The 18,615-nt window shown below is 47.7% G+C and overlaps 1 protein-coding gene across 5 annotated transcripts; it reads right to left on the bottom strand.

The window, feature by feature from the left end:
- Positions 1-213: 213 nt before the first annotated feature.
- On the bottom strand, positions 214-18,549 carry LOC144166896 (testicular acid phosphatase homolog). 5 transcript variants are annotated; one of them, XM_077696346.1, is made up of 5 exons: positions 18,399-18,543; positions 17,422-17,526; positions 16,276-16,317; positions 11,732-12,067; positions 214-5,127 (listed from the first exon to the last, which is right to left on the bottom strand). In XM_077696346.1, exons 4-5 carry the CDS (start codon positions 12,044-12,046, stop codon positions 4,207-4,209), a joined length of 1,236 nt encoding a protein of 411 aa, XP_077552472.1. In that variant the 5' UTR covers positions 12,047-12,067; positions 16,276-16,317; positions 17,422-17,526; positions 18,399-18,543; the 3' UTR covers positions 214-4,206. The 5 variants fall into 5 exon arrangements, with proteins under 5 accessions (XP_077552472.1, XP_077552471.1, XP_077552473.1 ...); XM_077696345.1 differs by lacking the exon at positions 16,276-16,317 and having other exon boundaries at positions 18,433-18,549; XM_077696347.1 differs by lacking the exon at positions 16,276-16,317 and having other exon boundaries at positions 11,732-12,089.
- Between the last annotated feature and the right edge of the window lie 66 nt (positions 18,550-18,615).

The following is an 18,615-nucleotide window of genomic DNA, read 5'->3' as shown; positions in this document are numbered from 1 at the left end:
GTACATATACATTTGTAATTCAACAATTTCAATAGAGCAGAGTGACGTGTCAATTTTAATGACTTCATCACACAAAGGTGTAGCTTTGTGTCCTTTTTTAACTGTGGGAGATGCACCACAAATAATGCCAGTAAAGAAAACCAGCAGATGCGTGCACTTTGTAGATGCATCTGATGAGTGAAGTTTTCAGGTGATTAAAGATCGAGAACACCGTGGAGTGATACCAACTTTTATTAGCAGGTAACACACTTTCACTCACAAACACAACTAGTATCCCTTACATTTCAAAACCATCACAGTAGCAAGGCACACACATATTGCGACGTATATTGCAATAAGAGTGCTCCCCAAAGCAGTTTAAAAATTTCGAACTCACGTGATAAGGCACGTGATAAGGCTCACAATGCTTAGGATAATTACGAGAACGGCGATAAAGTTTCATATGTTATTTCGATGACATAAATTGCACCTTGCAATCACTGGTTACAAGACAGTGCAGAGAACATTTCAGTTCAAAAAATAACCAGTAGTTGCACCTAGTGGACCATATCTTCAAATATTGCTCACGAGATATGTCGCTGCATTCTAAACAGCCAGTTTATCCCAAACTGCACGCTGCCACCACATGCGGTATGTCAAGTTCAGCTCGTCGAACTCTGTTAGCCGAACTTTTGACAACTCAGGCCACCTGCTCACGTTAGGCCCGTGGAAGCAGAAGGCTTTGTTCTCCTAGCATGTACATTATTGCGGCCTTTTGCATTGGCGCACATTTATTACAAGGCACATATACATAACAGTGACTGATGCTATGCACTTGAACTTTGATTTAACAATATCACCGGGACCCACGAATCTTACCGCTTACTTGGGACCCCCATAAAGTCCAGGCAACTGCAGGAAAATCCAAATTTGTTTGTCCACCTGAAAAATTCGTAAACTGGTTTTCCTAAAATTGGTGTTCAGCTGTAACCAGCCCGTTTGGAAAGCTTCAAAATCTGCACAGAATCACACAAAACTGTTGTCACAATTCAGGCATAGCAGCAGATGTCACGCCCCCTTAGCAATCTATTCAAACGATCTCAACACTGCAGGGATGTTTATTGCACTGACCCATGGACACCGTGCATTACCTTTGGGTATCCTGTGAGGAACAGCTTGAGGTACATGAGGAACACTTTGGGTTCCCGTGAGGAACCCAAAGTGCTCCACCACAAATTTTTTTCGAGTTTATGCCGACTGTTGCGAATCCTAGACAACTGTCCCAAGCCTCAACACTCTGGCATGTGGGATCGTGTTTTAAGAGGGCAGACCAGTGAAAAAAATGGTCTCACATTTACGGCCATTGTCGTCATAAAAACTAACATCTGCATTCACGTCACTAAATTCAGATGTAGGTGTGCAAGCATGCAGCACCGGGCTGTTGCTGAGTGAGTGAGATCGCAACAGTTAGTTTCAAATGAGGCACTTGACCGTGTGGCACCATTTAAGCCCATATAAATACAAAAAGCAAATAGCAAATTTGTGTAATTACGTGCTATTCAATGAGTTTCCCTTCCAAGTGTGACATGTCCTACTACTCCATTTCTGTTGCTGATGCAAGTATTCCCTTCAATTTTGAGATCTCAGCCTTAAATTTCAGCCATGTTTTCCAGTCAGCTGGAAAAGATGGCTGTTTTCCAGCTCTGGTCCCATGGCTGATCCCACGGCTGTTTTCCAGCACTGCAATCAGTACCCCTGACGATGCGTGTCTGTGGCCCCTTCCTGAGCATAAGTGACAGCCATGCCACGGCAGCCAGGGACGGCTCGTGCAATGGGAAATCACTCGTGTGCTTAGCAACGCCCTCATGTTGAGCCGAACCCTCCACACAAGAGCTGGCTCACTTTTTCTACATGTCTCACAATCTCTGCTGCTGACCTCTTCTCCCTCTGCCTCCAAGATTGAAACTTCCGGTTTCAATGTACGGGTCAGTGTAAGTAAGCGGCTGTGACGTAAGCCACCCAGGCGTGTTTACTGGAATATAATCTCACCTGCAAACTAAAGCCTTCCAGACTGGTTTGGAAGTGCTTCCACTATCTTTTGATTGATTGATTGTGTGGTTTAACGCGCCGACGCAACGCAGGCGATGAGGCGCGCCGTAGTGGAGGGCTCCGGATTAATTTTGGCCACCCGGGGATCTTTAACGTGCGCCGAAATCTCGTACACACGGGCGTTTTTGCTTTTCGCCTCCATCAGAAAAGCGGCCGCCGCGGCCGGGAATCGAACCCGCGACCTCGTGCTCAGCAGCGCAACGCCTTAGCCACAGAGCCACCGCGGCGGGTCGCTTCCACTATCTTGGACTTTATTTGTAACACACATTCCTTTCCTCAACAACGCAAGCCAGTTTCCCCAACCCAGTGAAGGTGAGGTCTACTGTTTAGGCTTGCTCACCTCAACCTCACCTCCCCCTACGCAAAAGAGTGAACCACTTGTATTTGAAGCAACGTGCAGAAACAAGCAAGGAAAAGAGGGTGAAAAGAGCAAAGCACTGCATATGCAACAGAGCAAATGCTTCATCCAGGTGTTTTTGTCGTTTCGTTTGTTGAGCTTGCTTTCGCGCCTGGTTTCAAATGATGTTAAACAAACTTGCCAAACTTCAAAATTTCCCAACAAATTTTATTAAATTGCACATCAACTGAGAGCTTTTATGCATGTGAAACAGGCACCCAATTACTTTGCCGTGGGTACTATTAAACGTAATTGGTAAGCCCTGGAACCCCACCAAGCAGACTCGCAGACATTGTTAAAAACATGTGCCCCATCCTGTGATGCATAGCTATAATTGCCGTAACAGACAGTCACAGCTTAAAAGAAAGCAGTGATCTTTGAGCTCACCTTGACCTCATTCAGTTTCAGAGCCAAATGTACAGCCTCGTTCCCTAAGCAGGCTGGTGTCTCTTCATCCCCTCATTGGGTGGCACTTAAGGCTGAGGTCAACCCCACAGTCACCATCCAAGTTGGCCACATGCTTCCTCTGGAGAAGAAAGCTGTGGTACGTGAGACAAATGCTACGGGCTTTTTGCAAACAGTCAGTGAGTTTGGAAAGTGGCAACATTAAAATGATGAAAGTAGCCATTCTCGGTTTCACAAAATGCGACAAGTGACGCTTGGGCTTGCCTTGGATAGAGTGGGCGCTGTGCAAACATTTTCTGCCGCCTTTAACGGCATCAACATGACACAGTCTACTCACAGCTGTGTGAAGACCTATAGAACCCCAGGTAGCAGTGACTGGAGTAGTGCATGGTGTGTTGGCATGCCAGCTTTACTCTGGTCAAAGTGATCAACCATAGCATTGGCGCTCTTCGGCCATCATTGCCCTTGCACCATAAAAAAAACATATCGTATTTTCACAGATATAACCCGCCCCTGCATATAATCCGCACCCCCCCTTTCAGCCCACCGGGGTAGAAAAATGAAATCCTCACGTATTGCCCGCACATTTGATACAGGAAAGGCTGCACCAAAGCTCAAGCAACACATCACATACTGTGTAGGCAAAATAAGCGTGTATTTAGCAAGTAGAATACACTGACTGCAGTGCGAAAGTCACAATTCACTAATAAAACGAAGTTTAAGTTAGAGTGCGCTCGTCCTTGTTTTTCCTTCCTTGTCCTTGTATGTTTTGCCCAATCACTGCCATGGAAGGCTTAGTCAGTGTTACTGTGGAGGAGCTTCACGGCACAACGTGCATTGCCGTGAAGCTGTGCTAAAGAAAAAACACCGCGTCTTATCCGCACCCCTGTTTTGCCGGGGAAATTTTCGCATTTTTGGTGCGGATTATACGCGCAAAAGTACGGTACTACTACTACTACTCTGGCTGGAAACAAGGCCATAAGTCAGCCATGGAGGAAAAACATTCATAATGGAAAAGCGGAAGCACTACACGGAACTACCGTATCCTTATTGCTCAACTCTGCAGCACGTGTTTCACATTGGCTTTGCAATTAAAAGTCGCAAAGAAAAGTGCCAACAAATTGTCCCTAAAGTGCGCGAAACGTTTCCACCGTGCCACGAATTCAAAGATAAAATAAAAATACTGGTACTATACAGTACTGCTTGCAAAAAATGCAATTGCCCGGTAGGTACTACAGGGCTCAACACCATCATAGCGTGACAAAGTTCAGACACAATTACAAATGCAGATAATGCAAAAGCCACGTACTCAAAACCTACAAGAGGGGCTGATTTTCCCCCCACTCACACTCTTCCCTTGGCACCGGCTTAAACCTGTCACGTAGGAACTCGTCAAACTGCTCCAGGGGACAGGGCACATCGCAGCCCTCGACTGCAACACTCGACAGGTTGTCGCCCACCTTGTAGAACACGCTGACATACAACCGCCCCGGAACTGTCAATGCCGATGCCGTAGAGCGCAGCGTGAAGATCTCGAGGATCACCGCAGCCCCGTACGGCGGCTTCTTTGAAACTGTGGCATTCAGGCCAAAGAGGGCACCGGCAACCGTGACGTCATGGTACGAAAACAGCGCCACCTTGGTGCCCACTCTCCTGTCGTCTTTGCCTTGAAACAGAGACGGGCCGGCACTCTCCTCGGCGTTAACCCCCGCCACAACGTCTTTCAACAAAGCGCCGGCCATGTTGTCCATCTGGGAGCGCCCGATCTGCAGCAGCAGCTGTTCGTGCGCCCAGAGAAGCTGCGGGAGGTGCGGCGACGCCCAGTCTGGCACCGGCAAGTTGTACTCAATTGCCACGGAGATGGCGTCCAAAATGCGCGACACCTCAATAGTACGAGAGAAGCTGGCTTGCTCTTCCAGGCCGACCTTTTTGGCGACGTAGGCAAAGACGTCAGCCACGGTGTTCAAGCCTCCCGCCGTTGCCGGGGGAGTCTGCTGGGAGGCATCGTCGGGGCAGGGTGCGTCGACGCTGGAGAGCTCCTGGAGTGCCTTCCGGTAGCGCGGCATGCAGAGCGCGGCGTACTTGTCCACGCCGGTTGGCATGCGGGTGATGTCCACCGGCTGCCAGTCCTGGTTGGGCTTCCACTGGGCCTCTTCGGAGTGGGCCGGGTACAGGCCGTAGAGAACCAGAGCGGCGCTGTCAAAGCAGCGGGGCATGGGGCTGCTGCGGGCAGTCACCTGCGGCGGGGGGGGGGGGGGGAAAACAAGACAGCAAAGTCAAGGGCAGCAAAAGACAGCGCTCCGCGTGTGCGCCAGGGAAAAAGCCCAAAGTAACAATATGTCACAAGCTTAAAAAAATTACTCTTCAATGCTCCACAAAATCAGCAAGTTTAAAGCTATGGTTACCACAGCTTTAATGCAATAAAAAAAAGGCCTCCTTTATTTGTCATTCTGGTATGCTTAAAACTGGTCCAAAACAGCTTCATATTTTATCATCCCGTTAAATTTGTACTGTAAGAGCAGTTTTGCACTCCTCATAACTGCTCTGGGCAGGCAAGTAAAAGATACAAAAAAACAGTGGTTGATTCAACTATATAGTGAAACACGAAAGTGAAATGTGCAGCGAAATCTGCAGCTGAGCATGATTTTTGTGTCGGCGGCTGTCTTTGGGCGTGCTTGGCAAGCAACGTCCTGCTGATGGTTGCTTTGGCAAAGGTGTACTGGCGCCATTTCCGTGACGGACATGGCGTCAGTAAAATCTTGGGGTATTGCGGCCTAAACCACTTTCGTGTTAAAATACAAAGCCCGAAAACGAACAACCCTAAATATAACGTACTCTTTAGAACTAAAGGTTGCTTCCCTGCAAGAAGACCCTGTGTGCAAGGGTGCAGCCTTTACAGGCCGCTTGCTTCGTTGTACTGGCGTCACTTCCGTGACGGATTTGACGTCAGCAAAATCTTCGTGTATCCGAGAATAAAACACTTTCGTGTTAAAATACCAGGACACCGAAGTATATTGGCAGCAGAAAGCAATAAGGGCGAAGAGTGGGAAAACCATGTGACAAGGGCTGGATTCCAATGGAACCCAGTTTAGCTATGGAACTGCTCCAGTGTTTTTTGTAAGTGCTTCTGTAAACAGACTATGTGCTATTGTAAAGTTTAAATGGTGCTATTCTACCTCCGTTACACACGTCTTATCTACTCTGTCAAGTAGCGGCTTTTTCTGCCTACGTGAGGCTGCTCCAGCAGCTTTTAGCTCGAGAGCCATTCAGTTACTTTTGGGAGAAAATAAAGTGAACTGACCAAGGTAGCGTCGCACTTTACAGGATTACAGTGGGCGCTCAGATGGGCTGGCAGCGAGGGGAGATTACTTGTGAGAGCATCTTGAACAGCAGCGTGGGAGACTCGGACACGAGGGAAAGAAGAAAGACACTGCACTCACAACTAGGTTTGGCTGCACAACGCCGCCTGTATAAACATTGCCTAACGCGTGAGCGAAAAATGGCCACACAGCCACTCTCCTGTTGCTCTCTCTTACCCTTCCCCGCTCCGTAGCCTTCCAGCGTGCTTTTGTGTCCGCCAGCCAGCGCCACTTCTCCGAAACTATGCAAAATAGTGGAAAGTTTGTTTAGCGTTCGCGAGGCAGCACTCCTACGCCTTCTTGTTTTTCACCATGCCTGTCTGTCTTGGTCTGTCACTGATAAAACTTCCTTTGTCACGAAGCAAAATCTCTTGCGCTGCCGCAGGCTGATGCCGGCTTTCCGTGCTTATCTACTCGGATCACAGGCCCTGAAATTTTCTGAGTGGGGCATCCCACCTCTATCCCCTCCGCATTTAGGTATTGTTTTGGCCCCGCTGTTCACACTCCGCATCGGTGCGCACTCCTAAAATTGAACTCTGTACTGTAGAAGCGCCCGGACAGCGTGGCGGGATCCCAGCTGCTTAGCCTTTTGTTTCCTATAATTTTCTGAAGTTTACAGGCACGTGATATTATTGGAAAGTAATCGTAGAAGTGAGCGCCTGAACAAAAAAACGTGCATGCAATTTTTTCTTCTCTAAATACTCCAGAAAGAAAAATATCAGTAAAATAATGGCTGCCCCATCCGAAAATATCGTTTTTCTGTTAGCTATATGTCTACCCGACAATCAGTATGTTCTTACACTATTTCAGTCCGCCTCCGTCTTTATCTTTGGAAAAATGCAGCAAGTATGAAGCGAGCGACACGTTGAACGAGATCCCCAGTGCGCCACAGAACTAGCGCCCCGTCGTGGCTAAGATGTAAGCAGAACGGCCCTTGAAGCCCAACAGGCAAGCTGACAGACACACGTCGTAGAAGTGGGTGCAGCGTTCGCGACTCGCGGGCAGTGACGTAAGGCGAGATGTCCGCCGGCAGGCGCCACATAGCGGATCAGTGCCTGAACTAAGCGTCCCTACCCTTCCCATTGAAAAGCGTGCGACGCGTCAGGCAATGTTAATACAGGCGGCGTTGGGCTGCAGCACTAACGTCTGTGTTGTGGTTTCAATGAAATTAGTTGTCAGTACAGCTTTGTCCTGCGGTCTTGTTGCCCTCATTTCTGTGTCTGCTATACTGCCGTTCAAGATGCTTAACCGATACCACAGTCCTTCAATGCCTTTGTGGTCATGAAACTTCACCGTCACGCTATGGAAGAGCTTCGTATGCTGCCCAGGGAGGCCGCGTTGCGGCGCTGGTGTTGATCGGAGGGCAGCCAAGGGCGTGGTAAGAGTGCGTTTGGCAGGGAACGGACCACGGAGTAACATAAAACAGACGCTCGCTGCCTTATCAGCAGTGCGCTCTCGCTTTACGTGTCGTGGGCCGCTAAAATGGACTTATCATTTTGTGAGTGGCGAAAAAATTTGGTGCGAACAGGCATGCTGCTACTGCGTTCCTGCCTGCCGGTCTGGCTACAGAGCAGCGGCGGCCGCCCGATGCCCTCCGATCTGCGGTTGCACCCCTCGCGGTAGCCTTTGTCCCCGTACAGAACTTGGCCGGGAGTTTCATGACCACAGAAGCATTGAAGGACTCTGCCGATACCAACGTGCCCAAATAAGTAAAATAAAATAAATAAATAAATAAATGTCGGTCCTTCTGCTTGTGAAAGCACAGCCTGCCCCGATCTTCTGCTTCTCTTCTTGCATCCCAGTTTGTGCCCTTGTGCTTTCTAAAGCACAAGTCGCACCAGTAGAAGCAGCAGCCAAAGAGGCACGCTTGGCTGCCCCAACAAGTGAGAGTCACATAAAATAAAATTGCTGGAACACTAGCTAGCGCTAACACCGAGTGTGGCTTCTAGCTTAGCCGCACTCTTAGAAGTATGCACAAAAGGACGCTCACAGTTAGTTTTATGATACTGCAGAACACCACTTATACGCTCTTCACAATTATATTTTCCTGGCTATAATGTTCTCGTAGCGCGGTCCCACTAGGATGTACATAGAAAACCATGTATTACAATACCACTTTACGTGTCGTCATACCGCAACAGTCCTGCTTTATATGTTGCGATTATAAGGCAGACATAATGCGAAAATATACCTAATGTGCTAAAAGTACCTGAAAAAAATTAAGAAGCACTGGACTGTGTAGTCCCCAACTAGCGCTGTTGGTGCACCCCCAACACAACGCCTGTAAGCATCATTATCACTGTCACCGTCACAGTTGTCACTACCCTATTCGTATGGGAACACGCGCTTGTGACTGCGCCCGTACACACTGTTGCATGTGCTTTCTGCTAGGGAGCTTCGTACGTTTCAGACCTCGTTTGCCTTTGCCACGGTCATTGGTGGCATCAAGTTAATGGAAAGCCCTCTTAAAAAGCTTTACGTTCTACGGGTAGTCAGCAAGGAATCAACACGAGAAGAAATGCGTATCTCAAAAGAGTTTGGCCTGCCACTGTCAACTCCGAAGTCAATTGCAGAAGCCAATTGAACTGGCTGTTCTACAATGGTATGTGAGCCAGTTGGTGATGAGGCCGCTAAGTGTGAATCAGAGATGTTTTTAAGTCTTGAAAATGCCAAGTAAATTTATTTTGCGTTTTAACCATGGTTTATGTATTTTTTATAATTTTTATGTCTGTGTGGTACTTTTGCAGTGTTCAGGTTTTTATATTTCACGGCCACTAGATATTTTTTCCATTGTCATGTGAGAAACGTATGAGTGGGGTTCTACTGTAGTCAGAGTCGAAACAAAACTAAGCGAAGCTAGCATGGTGCAACGCTATGACTAGTGTGCGATTGGTTTAAGGGGGGGACACCGGTCTTGTGGACCAAAAATTTGCCAAAAAAACAGTTTTTCCTATCAATTTCATTTGTGGTCTACAAGTCCCAAAAAATGTATACGCAAAATATTATAGGTAGCTGTAACATAAGTGTTTACGAAGCTGTCCCCCTTTGAAGTTGCCTAAATGAACATTTCTGCCTATGTTTCCAAACATCATGCCTTGTTTTCTCAGAAGCATTTTTTTTTCCGACAAGGTAAACCATCGGGTACAATATCTCGGGATGTACTGATTAGATTTGCATCACTCTTGCTCCATTCGAAAGCTTCAACTGAGCAGTGCAACGAAACCACAGAAATATAGAATCCCTTTTCACTAGCACAAGATTTTTATGCCGTCCATTTTACGGAAAAATTCCCAATTTACGACCTGACATTTAAAAAAGTTGGCGAAGCTTGCACGAAGTCGCGCAAGGCTTGAACCCCAGTGAAGCTGGAGGATTTCTTTCTCTGTAAGCACTGCAAGACCCCCCCCCGCATTGCAGTAGGTTTGAAATTGTTATGTACACGTTCCATCGTCGCGTTTCACTGTGGTGGTAGCAGTCATCGTCATATCCATCCATGTCGTCTTCTTCCTCGTGCATGACTGGCGGGCGTGGATCGTTTTGTCTGCAGGCTTTCGCAATTCTCCCAATGTGGAATGCATCAGTGCGTGCTAGAACATGCAACAGGCTTCGTGAACTGGGTGTCTGTAGCGCGAGCTGTCTTGTGCTCCCCCTTTGAGGTGTGGATGCACGTGAACTGTTTGCTCGGTATTTTTTAAAGACTATATTCTTTCTTGGGCTACTTAAACCCAGAAATTTTGGTCTGTCTGTATGTCTGTCTGTCTGTCTGTGACTCGATTCAGCCACCCGGCCAAAGTAAAACAATGCCTGCGCAATAGTCTTATAAAGTCACAGCTAAATCTACCCGTCTAGGTCCGGTGTAATGTTCATGCTTGTCAACATTGTTGAAGAACAACATGACATTACGCAAATATAAGGCAATAAATTAATAAAGAAATGACATTTGCAGTGTTCTTTTATAAAAAGTCATACGTGCTTGATTTTTGCGAAATTAAATACTTAAAATTAAAAACTGCAGAAAAAAAATTCACTCCGCCGTCACCTGCTGTTGCCCGCGCCACTATAGCTTCTGGCGCCATTTAAACAAATCAACCGGCAACAGTTACGAAAGGTTCCACTAGATAGTTTCCACGCTCTGCTTGCAACGCATGTGGAGTAGGGAAACGCAATTCTATAAACGCTGAAGTAGGGCGCCTCGATTAACCCGCATCTTTGCTGTATGGCAGCGTTGGCATCGAGACAACCGGCCTGGAGCAGTGGAACGCAGGAAATTTAAATGATTTAAGCAAACCTTTGGCGTCTTTATCTTGGGAGGAGCGCGACGCAAGAGGAACAACATGAGAGGTGAGCGGGAAAGTGAAGGCAGGCATTTACTTGGCAAAAGTCGATAAAGACTATCGTCTTTTGTCGACATTTGCAACGAAAGGAGCAGATACGCGGCCAATTTTTTGTGAGCACCTCGCGTAAGGCAGGACGGAACTGGGCGCTCCTCGTAAAATGTGCGCTCACGTGTGTGGTAAACGGTATAAGTAACTATGACCAAGGGTTTCCTGATGATGCCACACACATTACAGCCAGCAACAGCTCCACTGTTAATAAGTTTACAGTGTTTCCAGAAACAATGCTACAATTACTTCTGTGGGATAGTTGCCCTCCCTGGCCCTTTCAGAGAACAGAGGGATAAAAAGTATTTGACTATTTCATAGGTAGATAATGAAAAAATTGTCCGAAATGAAACGGCATGACATTTTCCACAACTTTAATTTTACACCACATGGACGAAAACTGCCTGCATATTTGTGCTCAGGATGTTAAAATACGCTTGATGGTTAAATATCAAGCACATAGGTTAAAAAATAAAAATATCCTCAAGGCCAGTGTCCCCCCTTAAATGCCAATGCTGAAACACATTTGCTTTTTGTTTGACTTCTCTGCTGTGTTTGCTATGCCCTTATTCGCTGGCTACACACTGGCCACCTGCTTCCCTGTCAGCACTTCCACTTCCATGGTCCCTTAATTGTAATAGTTTGAAAATTTATTTGCGAACATTGTTGCTTTGTGTAAGGGACACTGAAGCAAGCAACGCAGAAACTAAGAAGCAGTGTCAGGCGTATCAGGAGGGTGTGACCATCGAGACATTTTTCTATCCTGAAGTTGAGAGTTTGACGAGAGCCCGTCTGGTCTGGAGACATGTTGCAATAAAACGGAGACATCACGTCATCACGGAAAATCACAGAACATCACGGAGGGATACACTGGGAAATCGTATGACATCACGATCGAGACCCAACACACGAATCGCAAGGTTGCCGACAGCGCACACTCGACACAGAAAACTTATGTCGAAAATTATTCAAACTTTTCGACTAGCGCTACTTGATTCGAAGCTGACTCGAGCATCGCGCTATTTGCTTTGACATTACAAAATTCCGAATAATTGACGCGCCCCTACGTGCACCCCGGCCACCCAAGACGCACCACCCACCTCCCGCACATCGTAGCTGAGGAAGTGGCCGTAGCGGGCCCGCAGCCAAGTGCCCAAGGCCCACATGGTCTGGCGGCCACGCTTGGTCAGCCGTCCGCGGCCCAGGGGCCACTGGTAGTCTCGGTTCGGGTCTCCTGGGAACGACGACAGGGCCGCGCGGTCGCCATGTCGGAACAGCACCGCCACGTGCACCAGCTGCCGTTCATCACCGGTGACCGGACCGCACGCCGCTGTCTCTTCCGCACCAGCCAGTGCGGGCAGCACAGTTCCCAGAAGCAGCAGGGCGAGCCAGGGCACCATGTTTCGACGTGGCATACGAGTTCCACCGATTCTTCACTTAAAACAGAGTGAGCAAGGCCTGCAGTTGGAGACTGATCGTTTCTAGAGGTGGCGCTAAGCGACGCCGATATTGAAACGAGAAAAACTTCCCTCGGGGAACGTGACGCACGCAAAAAGATTGTGCACACTGAATCAAGAACATGAGCAAGACGTGGGTACCGCAACCCCACTGAATGACTGAGGTCTGCAGTGTTTTTAAAAGGGCCATGAAGACACAATGAAAGTTTGGTTCATTCGAAAGACTGCCTTGTCAGAACTACACTCGCAACACTTTCAATGCAAACTTCAATAAAAAAATTTGTGGAAGCTTGCACTCATGTGCAAGACTTGCATGGCAAAGCTGTTGTACGTAACCATTGCCGCTCACATAGTTGAGTTTCAGTATCATTGTTTGCATAGTTGCAGTGCTAACATTGGCGGATCCAGAGGGGGGGTCCGGATGTCCTGACCCCTCCCTTCATTCTTTTTTATTTCTACCCCCAGGAAGATGACCCCTCAGGTCGTACAAAAGGTCTAGTTGATGATTCTTTTCTATTTTTTTTTTTTAATTTTTGCTTTTCCAAAATGTAGGTGAATAAACAAGGATACTCCTCCTCCTCTTCCTCATCATCATCACCGACAGAAGCTGACACCTCTACCAGAAAAAACCTGGAACTGCTCCTGCGTGCTAATAATTGTGATTATACGGATCCAAGAGGTCGTCGTCCTCTTTGCGGCGAGTGCTGGATGCAAAGTCATCCTCAGCATTCTAGACTTCCACCAGCTCTCCATCACTGACTCGAGGCAGCGGTGGCGGGATCTGCAAGTCGTCTCAGGAAGGATTGCCACACCCGTGGCCCTGTCTCCAATTATCCATAATGGCTTCCAGAGAATGTGGCGCCCGCTGTGACCTCTCCCAAGCAGGGTGTGATTTCATCTTGGGCATTAGTGCTGGAGATTTTCGTTTACATGCGCAGTAGCGCTTGACGACAACGCTACAGGTGTTTTTTTTCTTTCCTTTTGCTAAAAGCACTGCCCGAGCCGGCAACAAGGCATGCCATCCCGACCGCTCCTCAGGGCTTTTGCCAGTTCTTTTGTTTTTGATAAAGCCACACTCGGCGGTCGCCGCGGGGCACGCACTCACGAGTGCTCGGCATTTTCTTTCTAGCTTTTCCTGCACCGCCAAACTTGCTAGCAAACCAAGTACGGTGTGCAGTCCTGAGTGGTATGGCTGCGCCATCTAGGAAGGCAGACAGTGACCAAAGTACCCGCCGCGGTGGCTCAGTGGCTAAGGCGTTGCGCTGCTGAGCACGAGGTCGCGGGTTCGATTCCCGGCCGCGGCGGCCGCTTTTCTGATGGAGGCGAAAAGCAAAAACGCCCGTGTGCACGAGATTTCGGCGCACGTTAAAGATCCCCAGGTGGTCAAAATTAATCCGGAGCCCTCCACTACGGCGCGCCTCATCGCCTGCGTTGCGTCGGCGCGTTAAACCCTACAATCAATCAATCAATCAATCAGTGACCAAAGTAACAAAAGACACATTATTTCCGGAAGCGGCAGCCTCAGCCAACATGCCAACTGTTGCTTTAGGTACCTGCCCACAACATGTCACTACTGATGTCACGAAACATATGATGAAGTAGGAGAATTGAAGTTATGGCTTACATTGTTTAATTTTTCAGTGAGAGAACATCGTTTGCTGCCGGACATGTGCTGCGGGTACAACAAAACACTAAATGTTTCGGAGATGACAAACTTGTATTTTGCATTCAGTGTCCATTTAAAGCGGCCCTGCAGCACTTACCATTGACTACTAGGAATGTATTTTGATGTAAAGTCTATTGTCCCTGAAATCTCCTCCCGCAATAATTACGAAAATCCGTTCGCTATCACCGAAACTACGCGTGATGAGGATTAACGCATAATCCTTCCCTCTCAACTTGACCGTGCTCTCTCCCGGAGAGGGGAGCGGCTCGCAGCGTTCTCTTCCGCAGCCTTCGATATATCACAGGCCGGGAAGTTTCCTCCTTTTCTTCGCAACGTGAAGGGGTCTATTTTCTAGGGTTGCCACCTACCCGGTTTTTTAATCAGCGGGCTGGTTGCCGGTCCATACTTGAAACCGACCGTCATTGGCCGGTTTTCTGGCTCTCGTGCCGTGATTATGTCTGTTTTGGCGTTTTATAAGCATCAATTCAACAACTAAGACGACAGACATGTGTCGACAAGATGCGCAAAGACACTCGAGCAGAGAAAATACGCGGGCGAGCGCGCTGCCCGAGATGGAGGGGGACCTAAGGGAGGAACAAAACTACGAAATGATGCCACCGCGGTCAGCAATTGCGATTACTTTGCAGTGAAGCACATACAGAGCAATAACCAAGCTCTCAATCACTTTCAGTACTAACGATATGTTGATTTCTCCCCAAGAAAACGCTACAAATGTCAAAAACATGGCGTCTTTTTTTCAACACAAATTAAACATTCTATATACCACGCCCCTCCCCCCTCCGAAGGGCCGGTTTTTTTTTCGGGGAAAGGTGGCAACCCTACTATTTCCGGTCTGGTGCCACAAAAAAGCAGGCATAGCTGCCTGCTCGCAAGCGCGCGCTCGGGCTGGTGGGGCGTTTTTGAAGCAATAAACGTTTGCTGTCGAGTGGTCTGGTTGAAGGGGAAGTATTCAGCTCATCACTCAAACATGGCGCACACTTAAAACACACACACACACAAAAAGGCAAAACTGTGCGTACTGGGTCCGGCATAGAAGAGGTTCGTACACTGCGCCGGCAACGGCGGATCGTCACAGGAAATGCGAGAAATTAGCCGCGAAGTTGACCAATGACAGAAAATCGGACAGCCTCAATGACGTCGTTTAGACCATGCCAGGGGTGCATAATGAGGAGAACTGAAGAAAGCGCGGTTGGTTTTTCCACGTCTTTCGCACCGATTTGCACGCTAATCGCTTCACGTGCACGTGTAATATTTGGCTCGGGTATTCCTGGCAGTGTAAGCTAAACGTTGCGCAGGTTTACTTGCACTGCTCAAACAGTGTTGCAGGGTCCCTTTAAGTACCCATGATTACGTCCTACAAAGCCCAAGATGGCAGCCATGGCTTTTTCTTACGCGTAGGAAGTGTGGTAAGCACATGCTCCAATACTGATGCAGCTAGGAGTGTAGTGCATTGCAGCCCAAACGTTCAGCTTACCGAGTCAAGCCTGCGAGAAAGAGAGCCCAGTGCAAGCGCCAGCGATTGGCCAGAGCAACACCGATCGAAAATTACTCCTCCTCCTTCAAATTCAATTTTATTTTTCTGGAAATACAGACAGTGTGGCCCTGGATGCCTGCTTCATCAAAGAGCTGCAATAAAGCTGCAAAGCCACTATACAAGGCAGCAGTCAAATGCTGCCCCATACTTGACTGAAGATAACGGCAAAAAAGAAAAGGCCCAACCCAGTAGGCAAAATCAAAGGAAAACATGCATACACTGTTTGAAAACTCATACTTGAAAGCAAGGCTGAGGCTTATCATGCAAATTTAATTAGGGGAAGCTCAATGGGCTACTTCTGACGATACTCATCCATGACTTCTTCCCTGCTACACTGTGTTGGCACTTCCTTCTTAGCTTCCGTTTCTTTGCCTTTTCGTGTGAATTACTTTGACTGACAACACCTTACACCACATCCCCCCCCCACGACAATCAGAGTTCTCCGTGGCTGGCTCTACTTGTGTGTCATCACGCTAGCTTGTTGCGCGGCATGCACGTGTTTTCCTTTCTTCTAACATGTAGAGACAGCACAATGGGCTTCTACTGGGGATGATCGGTTCAATTCCCAAATGAACTCAAATGTGTTTTTTATCCGCTTTTCACGGCGGCGGCCATTTTCTTGACCGGACAATGGCGACTTTGAAAATGACACAATTCGCAAAATGGGGCACTTAAGGGTTATCACCTTAAAACAAGAAAGAGCGGGACATTTTTGAGGCTGGAGATAGTTTGGCTCACTTTCGGAGATGGTGCCATTGCCGTAGCTTTGCAGCAGAAAAAAAAAAAAACAAGGGCGGGACAAACGTTTCTACGACAATGGCTTTCGTGGAAGCACTAGGGCATTCGCTGTGAGGTAAAGCCATGCTCTGAGAGATGCAAATGGAAGCAGCAGCAGGGAGTGTGCAGTTTGAAAGCATGAAGATCCGGCTGTGGTGCTAAGCGGCAGAGTTAACCCTACTCACGCACCCGCCTATGGTTTCATCGACGTCCGCACCACTGCTTCACTAGCTGTGAGAAAAACGAAAGGCAGCAGAAAGCTTTGGCCCCCACCCCAACTTCCCTCCAAAATAGAGCTTTGGCACGGACATAGCTGCTGGCGTAAGAATGTGGGCAAAAATATACACTCGCATTTACCCATTATTCCGAGCTCACAACAACAAAAAAACATAAATGATCACTTCAGCTACTGCCAAGAGGCATTTTCTTGTCACTGGTAATTGCCCTCCTCAATGTATGCACGAGCCACATCAAAAAAATACATTGATACAAAATACAAAAAAAATAAACTTCATCAAACACAGCCCTTATGTTTCCTTATATTCTCACGACAAGAAGAAAACAAAGAGGACAAAGCTGGGTGGGTGGTGCGTGGCTTGGCTTGGTGCTGTGACAGCCCACATCTTGCGCATGTAGTTCAGCTTGTCTTTGTTTTTTGCTGGTTTTGAATACAACATATAAATATATATATATATATATATATATATATATATATATATATATATATATATATATATATATTTTTCGCTACTTACTACATCACAACGGTTACTGTACGTTCCAATTTGACATGCATAGATGAACATCTACGATATGGTACTTCTTAGTCACCCATCTTAATAAGTGACCGGTAAAAAGCGCAAAGGCTCATGGGTGTGTCGTCTGCTCTTGCCACTTCCGGTTCGAGATCTCGCCTGGCCTCCCGTACGCCGACGGCTTTTACGCGCGCGTGTGCGTGTTGTTTATTCGTCACAAAGTGCTTACCTTTCAGTAGGATTCATAGTTGTTATTCATTGAATGTGCGATGCATGACCGCTTTTTTATTTTCGCTGGAAAAAGATAAATAACCAGCACAAGCTCGCGTGACAGCCGCCGGCCTACGGGAGGCCAGGAGAGCTTCGAACCGGAAGTGGCGGAACTCCGAGGGAGCAGACAATGCACCCATGAGCCTTTGCGCTTTTTACCGGTCACCTATTACAGGCAGTGACTCACGGTACGTCGAGTTTTTTGCTTCTCTTATCGATTAGGTATAAAACAACGATACGTGCAACAGTCCTCCCGGAGAAATTCGCCATGCACATGTGTACTTCTACGAACAAGTGTGCGACATCTCACCTGGTTTCATACTTGTCCCCACGATATTTTCCCACGCATGGATACGTCCCGTGAATCCCGGAGTCTCACGGCAGATGATGCATGTACAGTGGTGTGCTTCTGCGCCTGCACCAAAAAAAAGACGAGGTGTGAAACAAGTGCCGAGGAGCTCTTCTAAAATGGCTTAACAGATTTGCAGCCAAGCATACTGATAACGAACATGTCCACGTATCACTTGTTGCACTGCGAACATTGCTTCATGGTCATGCTGCTTTCGTTACAAGAGAGCGAGCCTTGATAGCAATTTTTTCCTAGCATCGCTAAGGAGCTGTGGTTTATAGAGGATTCTTAAATGGCGCTTGGACAACCCTCATTCTACCGGCTTTGTGTTTTAGCTTCCACTTGTCCAGAAATCCTCGAAAATTTAGCCTTGAACTGCTTACACGTCAGAATAAAGGCTACGTCTAGCGTTCCGTCCACACGGAACGATAAGGAATGCTAAAGTTCCGTCCAGGCGGAACCCGAAGGAAAGTGTCGAGTTCCATCCAGACGGAAACGTAACTCGCGGTGAGGGGGGTCTTTCTTGATGCGTCCGCTCATTGACCAGCCGGAGTCACTGTTAAATATCAATCACTATTAATAATTACACGTGATCGGACTAACTAGCTGTAACTTCGTCCGGCCGGAAGTACAAGTCGCTACACCACGCCCGCTTCACAATACGCAGCGAGAGCAGTCTGCCGTGATTTTTACCCAACCGGGCAAACCGCTTCGCTCACTGGCTAGCCAGAGTCGTAAATTGTTAATCGCTATTATTTATTGCAGATGGTCGTACGTTGACGTTTTGATGGCTACGTCGGCCTTGGCTTTAGTGAGCAGCAGCGGTGCGGCCGGTACATACAGACAAGGATCCGCACGGACAGTGGTTTGAAGAACCTTAGACTACGGCCATTCATTCGCACAAGCATTGCAAGAATGAACTTTTAAACTGCGCCTACCATCCCACGCATGCAGTTAATGGTTTGAACGCACCACAGGTCGAACCTCGCACACAACTTTTACAACCAACGGAAAACGACACGCCAGCAGTGTTGTTGAAGTAACGATACGGCAGCGCTTCTTCCTGCTTTTCCCTTCATACGATTTCGGCTGTGCTTTGACTTGGCTTGGTTTGTCGTTATGTTGCGTGCTAAACATAAAAACGTATTTTTTTAT

Source organism: Haemaphysalis longicornis, unplaced genomic scaffold (genome assembly GCF_048455015.1).
Source record: "Haemaphysalis longicornis isolate Haplotype H1 unplaced genomic scaffold, Haemaphysalis longicornis Haplotype H1 scaffold_197, whole genome shotgun sequence".
Classification (NCBI taxonomy): Eukaryota; Metazoa; Arthropoda; class Arachnida; order Ixodida; family Ixodidae; genus Haemaphysalis; species Haemaphysalis longicornis.
This window is presented reverse-complemented; position numbering and strand designations above follow the sequence as displayed.

Excerpts from the sequence above, each read along its gene's own strand:
- LOC144166896 (XM_077696345.1), bottom strand. The coding sequence starts at position 12,046 with ATGCCACGTCGAAACATGGTGCCCTGGCTCGCCCTGCTGCTTCTGGGA. Across the intron at positions 5,128-11,731 it reads TCAGCTACGATGTGCGGGAG|GTGACTGCCCGCAGCAGCCC; the intron begins GTGGGTGGTGCG and ends CCCCCGCCGCAG.